General features: G+C 31.6%; 1 protein-coding gene across 1 annotated transcript; it reads right to left on the bottom strand.

Moving 5' to 3' along the window:
* Positions 1–4,156: 4,156 nt before the first annotated feature.
* LOC130849716 (olfactory receptor 4A47-like) lies at positions 4,157–5,080 on the bottom strand. The gene has a single exon (XM_057728842.1). It carries the CDS (start codon positions 5,078–5,080, stop codon positions 4,157–4,159), a length of 924 nt encoding a protein of 307 aa, XP_057584825.1.
* Positions 5,081–7,713: the final 2,633 nt, after the last annotated feature.

The raw sequence follows: 7,713 nt of genomic DNA, 5'->3' as shown, positions 1-7,713 counted from the left end.
GCCTGTACATTTTGTGGGAAAACTGGATATCCATATGCAAAAGAATGAAACCGGACCTTTGCTATGCTATGAATGTTCCTGGCCCTCAAGATTCATATGTTGACATTCCAACTTTCAATGTGATAGATTAGGGAGTAGAGCCTTTGGGAGGTGATTAGATCATGAGGGCAGTGGCCCTCATGAATGAAATTAATGTCATAAAAGAGGATTGTTGGAGAGGATGTAGAAACGTTGGAAAGCTTGTACACTGTTGGTGGTAATATAAATTGATGCAACCACTATGGAAAAATGGTATAGCAGTTCCTAAAATAATTAAAAATAAAACTACCATATGATCCAGCAATCCCACTTTGTGGTATATATCCAAAGGAAATGGTATCAGTATTTTGAAGAGATATCTACACTGCCATGTTAACTGAAGCATTATTCACAATAGCCAAGGTACCAAAAGAAACTAAGTGTCTGTCAGCAGATGAGTGGACAAAGAAATGGACCATATAAAAACAATGGGGTAGTACTCAGCCATAAAAATGAAGAAAATCATGCCTTTTGGCACATGGATGAACCTGGATGACATTACGTGAAATAAATGAGATAGAGACAAAAACTGTTATTATCTCACTTACATGTAGAATCTCTTAAAAAAATTCAAATTCATGGTAGTGAAGAGTAGAATATTGGTTGCCACAGGCTTGGGGGAGTGAGGAGAAATAAGGATTTGCTGGTTCAAAGGGTACAAACTTCCAGTTATGAGATTAATAAATTCTGGTGATCTAATATACAGCATGGTGACTATAGCTTATAATATTGTATTGTACACTTGGAATTTGCTAAGAGAGTAGATTTTAAAAGGTCTTAACAAAACAAAACAAAAAGTAAAAACTGCTAATCATGTGTGATTATGGATGTGTTAATTCTCCTGACTGTAGTAATCACTTCACAGTGTAAATGTATATAAAATCATCACATTGTACATCTGAAATATATACAACCTGAATTCTTCAATTATACCTCAATAAAGCGGGGAAAAAACACTATGGACTATATGAGTCAAATTTATATGACATTGTGGAAAAAGACAAGATAAAGGAATGGAAATTGATCAGTGTTTGCCAGCACCTGGAGGTGAAGGCAGGTGGTGACTAAAAAGGCACATGGGAAAATGCTTTTGGTGATGAAACATTCTGCATATAGATTGTGGTGGTGATTATACAGCTTATGTATTTGTCAAAACTTGTAGAATGTAGACAAAAAAGGATGAATGATGTACCTTGAAGATTGCATCTTATTTTTAAAAAATATTTTCCTATATTGAAAGTACAGAGAGTTGGAAAATGTAATAGAAGACATGATCCAATTTTAGATAGGGGCATAAAATAAAAAATTCAAAAAGACTAAAGTTATATACTAGAAACATACAAGACTTTATGAACATAAAAGACCTGTTAAGTGGAAAGACCTATCCAGTTTGAGGATAAGGGTTCTCAAAAATCTCTGAAAGGACAAATTCTTTCTCAATCAAGTCTTATTCAAAACACTAACTAAATGTAGGTTTTACAGTAGCTATTGAAATTTAATTTTAAAATACAAATAGCAAGAATAAACCTAGTTCTGATAAGGCATAGTAATGAAGGGGTCTTAGGCTAATGAGGCACAACAGTATATTTTAAATCAAATATAATTATATTCTGTGTTAAATGGCACATGAATAAGGAGATCAATGGAAGATAATAGAGGCCTGAATTGGGTAAATATGCATGCCATATTTAACAATGCATAGCTGTAATATCAAAGCCATTAAGGAAAAATAATTATGCATTCATAAAAATGTCTATCTAGAAAAATAATTAAAATGTAATTCCTACTTAACTCCTTACATCAAAACAAAATGTAGATGGCTTTGAAATTTAAATATAAAATATAAAACAGCAAAGATACTTTAAAAAATAAATGTTGAAAAAATTTGGAGCATATTTTGGCAATATTGGAATATGGAACTTCTTTCTAAGCAAGACATTAAAACCATAAAATATTGACAAATTTAATTATGTAAATATAGAAATAATTTTATATGGCCAAAAATCTTCTGCACAGTATAAAAACATTAAGAGCAAATCACAAGCTAGAAAATTAGAAATTCCACATACACCTTAAATGGGATAATTTCCTTAATATATAATTAAATCATAAAACTCAGTATGGAAAAAGATTAGCAATCAAATAAAACACATAAATTCACTAATAAGCAATTTGTGAAAATGGAATACAAATCATTTTAAACATGTGAATAATTGCCCAAATTCAACTATACCTATTTGTAATTAAAGTATACAAATTATCTGCATTTCTCTAATAATTAATGATGTTGAGCATCTTTTTACTTGCTTTTTGACCACTTGTATGTATTCTATGGAGAAATGTCTGTTTAGATCTTCTGCCCAGGTTTTGATTTTTTTTTTGTTTGTTTGTTTTTTTGACATAGAGCTGCATAAGCTTTTTGTATATTTTGGAGACGAATCCCTTGTTGGTTGCTTCATTTGCAAATATTTTCTCGCATTCTGTGGGTTTTTTCATTTTGTCTATGGTTTCCTTTGCTGTGCAGAAGTTTTAAGTTTAATTAGCTCCCAATCATTTATTTTTGTTTTTATTTTCATTATGCAAGAAGGTAGCTCAAAAAAGATATCACTGCAACATATGTCAAAGTGTTTTCTGCCTATGTTTTCCTCTAAGAGTTTATAGTTCCTTTCTGTACATTGAGATCTTTAATCCATTTTGAGTTTATTTTTGTGTATGGAGTTAGAGATTGTTCTAACTTCATCCTTTTACTCTACTATATGTAAAATAGATAACCAACAAGGACTTACTGTATAGCATGGAGAACTCTACTCAACATTCTGTGATAATGTATATGAGAAAAGAATCTAAAAAATAATGAATATATGTATATGTATATATATATATATATATATAACTGAAGCACTTTGTTGTACACCTAAAACTAACACTGTAAATCAACTAAAAAATTAAAATTTAAAAAGTATACAAATGAAACAATTTCTTTAATCAGACTTTCATATACCATAAATGTTTATCAAGCACTGATTGTTCAGAATGTGGTCAAAAAGGATTTCCAAACTGAGGGGAGTATTAAGTTTGGTCAAGGTCATGAATGGCATTTTGGCAACAACTATAAACATCAACAATTCAAATACATATACCAATTGACTTAACAATTCCACTTCCTGAAACTCACACTTAGAAAATTTTAAAAGGATTTCATAGCAGAATTATTTTCATAGAAAAAGGCAGGAAAAGATGAAGAGGACTGGATACATCACTATTAGTTTGTGTATCTTCATATCATAGTTAAGCAGTATGAGGAAACAGAATGAGTTAGGTCTATGTAAACTGGTATGCAAAGATCTTCAGGAGGCTGAGAAGTAAAATGCAAAATTGTTACACGGACACATAGTCACATAGTTACAAACAAATAAATGAAAATATATTTATTTTTGGAAAGATTCTTACTCAAAAAATTTAGAAACAGAGTAGAGTGACTGCATCTGGAAGAACTAGGAGATTCTTCTTTGGGATGGGTAGGAGGTTTATTCTATTATATTGAATTTTGCATAAATTCTATTTTTATAGTTATTATTATCCATTATACTTTCAATATTCTATTTAAAAAGTTAAATATTATACTAAAATGTCCTATGTAATGCAAATGAAATTGAACAAAATGGATAATCTGTATAGCATTAAATATTGTATTACAATAAAATTAATGAAGATAAAACAAAATAATATGACAAAAATAAAACTAAGAATGAGAAAGTATTAAAAGTAAATGAGAAATTAAGTAAAATTTAGTGTAACTGTATAAAAATTTCATTGAATAATGTTACCTATTGACTCCCTAATTTAAATGAATTTCACCTTTCTAGATACAGTGATAAACATACACTATAAAGTTTATATCCTAACAGAGAAATTATTATTAATAGCACAAACATGTAGTTCCATTTTTAGTTAAAATTATCATAAATTCTTTAGAGAAATGGAAAGTTTGCATCAGATTCATGAAAACTTTTACATTCCAAGGAAATTGGCCCTAATGCTAAATTACTTTCTTCGTGATGGATAATGCACTTATTTACTACTTGATTTGACATATTTTCCCCCAGAACTTCTTCATAGCATTCATGATTTCAGAATTTCTTAGACTGTAGATTATTGGGTTCAGCATGGGGCTTATAACTGTATAAAACACACTCAAAGATTTATCAATGGGAAGGGTCTTGGCAGGTCTCACATACAAGAAAATGCAGGGAACAAAAAAGCAGACAACTACAGTGATGTGGGAACCACAGGTCTGGAGGGCTTTCTGCCTCCCTTCCTGACTTAAGTTCTTCAGAGAGTGCAAGATAACTCCATAGGAGATGAGTAGGAGTAGAAACAAAGTACTGCATATCAGTCCACCATTGGCCAACACTAAGATACCAATGACATAGGTGTCCATACAGACGAGTTTCAATAAGGGGTACATGTCACACATAAAGTGATCAATGACATTGGGGCCACAGAATGGGAGCCCATAAATAGTGCCAAGTTGAATAATTGAATGCAGAAAACCTCCAAAACAGGACACTATCAGCAGCACAACACACACCCTTTGCCTCATGATAACCAAATAATGCAAGGGCTTACAGATGGCCACATAGCGGTCATAGGCCATCACCAACAGAAGGGAGACCTCAAATCCACCCAAAAAATGCTCTATAAAAAGTTGGGTCATGCAAGATTCAAAGGATATGGTGTGTTCCCCAATGATCAAGTCTGAAATCAATCTGGGGGTAATAGAAGAGGAGTAAATTAGATCTATAAATGACAAACTAGCAAGAAAAAAGTACATTGGTGAATTCAGGGTCTTACTAATAGTTATAATTACAACAACAAGCAGGTTTCCCACCATGGCCCAAATGTAGAAGAGCAAGAAAATAACAAAAAGGACTTTCTGCTCCTTTGGATTCTGTGTGAGACCCAAGAGGACAAAGTAAGTTGCATTGTTCCTTGGTTTCATCTGGTCTGCTCAGGAGCTAAGTTGACATATTAGAAGCAGTTTATCTACAAAACAAAGGGGAAAATGTTTAATATATAACAAATTTAATCTTTTTAATCTATTTAATTAAAAGAGTTTGTGTGGAGTACCTATTTGTGTCCAACGTGTCATAAATATTCTGATTACCAAGTTGAATAAGGCATAGTTCCCTACCCTCAGTGATATGAAGGTTCAGACAATTCTAGTCCCATGTAATCATTACAATTAGGAGGATATTCACACAAAGCTAAGGTTCACAGCATAGACATATAGCAATCAAACTGGAATCAGAAAAGACCTGGCAGAGGAAAGAAGGCTTTAACTGTGTTTTAAAAGTAAAAGTGAAAGAACAAGAGAAAATGAGAAGGGAATTCCTTAAAAATGTACATCATTTATAAAATCACAAAGGTGTAATGCTTGAGATCAGTTAAGCTAATTTCAATAGTCAATGTGAATAGATTAAACTATGACTAGAATGTCACTGCCTTGAATTATCTGAAACTACATTGATAATCCTTATGATCTTTACTTGGATATTCCTTCTTTTCCTGCACAATAAATACTGAAGCTCTTTAATTTTGTGTCTCAAGCCCCATCTCTCCACTTCTTTTTAACATTTATAGGCAACATCTCCAGTTTTGGGCATCTACAATTGGATATCAATTTAACATATGTGAAAATAAATTTTAATGTTTCCACAATATAAAAGGAGTTCTCCATCTCATTAAATGGTACCACTTTCCATGTAATTGCTGAGACAAAAAAAAATTGTCTTCTCCACTCCCTAATTGCTCTCATTTTATTTATTGATACCTTTAAAAAATTCTGCTTTTTCTACTTTCAAAATATAACACCAATTTGATCATTCCCTACCCCCTCTTTTCTTCCTGGCCCACTGCAATAGTCTCCTGCTATGTCTCTCCACTTTTATTCTGGACTCCAACAACTTGTTCTCCTGAAGCATCCCAAATGATCATTTATAAATCTTGTTCCGGTTATATTATTCCACTTCTTAAAACTCCTATAGTGTATTCCAAGCATGCACTCATAATTTAATATGTCACATTTAAGTTTACAGTAGCAAGAACTCTAATCCTCATTTCACAGTTGAAAAAACTAAGGCACAGAATATCTAATTAATTATCCCAAGTTGACAGTTTTCAGGGATAAAACTAGAATTGAATCTGTTTGACTTATTTCAAACTAATTTAATTCCCCAAATAATAAAAGTCACTCAATTGTAAAGCCTGTTTTCCACTATTCATTTAGTCTTACCTTGTAGAGGTTTGGTCACAATATGAAGGAAGACTCTTTAAGTTCCTCATGAAGATCCAGAAATCTTCTTCCATCCAATATGACAATAAATGGCAAAAGGCTGCAGTATTACTTGAGTATATGTTTTATTTCATTCGACTGTCTGTCCATTTTTTCCATGGAGTTTTCTTGTTATTTAGGAGGTTGTTTTTATTGCATATAAATTATTTAAAAGAAATTTCATGGTTCACACACACACACAAGAAAAAAAAATTAACACGTAGGACAATTTATCAAAATGACAAGCAAATCCTATATTGACATAGGAAAACATCCAGTCCTTTCCCAGGAAAATGTGTTTCTAGTAACTTCTTTTCCTACTGATTTCAAAATAGAAAAATACCAGTCAATTGTTTAGTCCTTCTCATTCTATCACATTATAGAGCCAGACAAGTTGACTTGATATTTTGAGAGACATACTTGCATTGTTTTTCTTCTCTTCTGTTTAATGTAATGCGATAAGCCCAACAAAGGACCTCTGGATAATTTTATATCAGTTCTTAAAAGAATATCACCTCTTTTTCCCCAAAGAGGCAAAGATCACTGGACATTTTATCCCTTCTAAACAAATTTAAAATTGAGTATTAGAATTGGACTCTGTCCAAGACTGATTCTTGGTTAATTAAAGTCACTGGGATTATCTACTAAATTTAAAAGTACATTTGTATATAAAGATATCTTTAGGTAAAATCACATAATTAGGGTCACAAAGTGTAATATAGAGAAAAAAATAATTTTAGAACAGTCATGATGTTATTCTTACTCAAGAATAAAATATCAGCCCAGTCAATTTTTGCAGTTAGACTAATTAGACACGTATTTCCCAACCTGCCACAGAAAAATTTTCTTTCCTTTTATTTAATACTAAATTTATTCTGCCCTGAAATTTGGTTAGATATATAATAATTTTCTCACCAACTTATATGTAATAACTAATTATTTATCTATTTTATTTTAATTTGTTACCTATTTAATGCCAGGAACTATACTCTGAGTGAGAATAGAGCAATTAAGAAAACAGAGGGAAAATCACATAAAATTTCCTTCCTGCATGGATCTCATATTTTCATAAGAGACTCAAACAATAAAGGAGAAAATTTAATAAAGTAAGTATAGTCTCATTCACTGCTTATAAGAACACAATTAGGGTATTGTGAGAGAAATAAAAGGAATAATTCTACTATGGATAAAATAATCAAAGTAGACATTTCTTAAAAGTTTAGGTTTAAGCTGAGATTCAAACAAGAGAAAGTGGCTACAACTGGAAGTGGTGACCATGTTACAGACAGTAAATCCTGATT

This window comes from Hippopotamus amphibius, chromosome 3 (assembly GCF_030028045.1).
Source record: "Hippopotamus amphibius kiboko isolate mHipAmp2 chromosome 3, mHipAmp2.hap2, whole genome shotgun sequence".
Classification (NCBI taxonomy): domain Eukaryota; kingdom Metazoa; phylum Chordata; class Mammalia; order Artiodactyla; family Hippopotamidae; genus Hippopotamus; species Hippopotamus amphibius.
This window is presented reverse-complemented; position numbering and strand designations above follow the sequence as displayed.

Bases quoted from the DNA above. Each gene is read 5' to 3' on its own strand.
- LOC130849716 (XM_057728842.1), bottom strand. From the start codon at position 5,080: ATGAAACCAAGGAACAATGCAACTTACTTTGTCCTCTTGGGTCTCACA.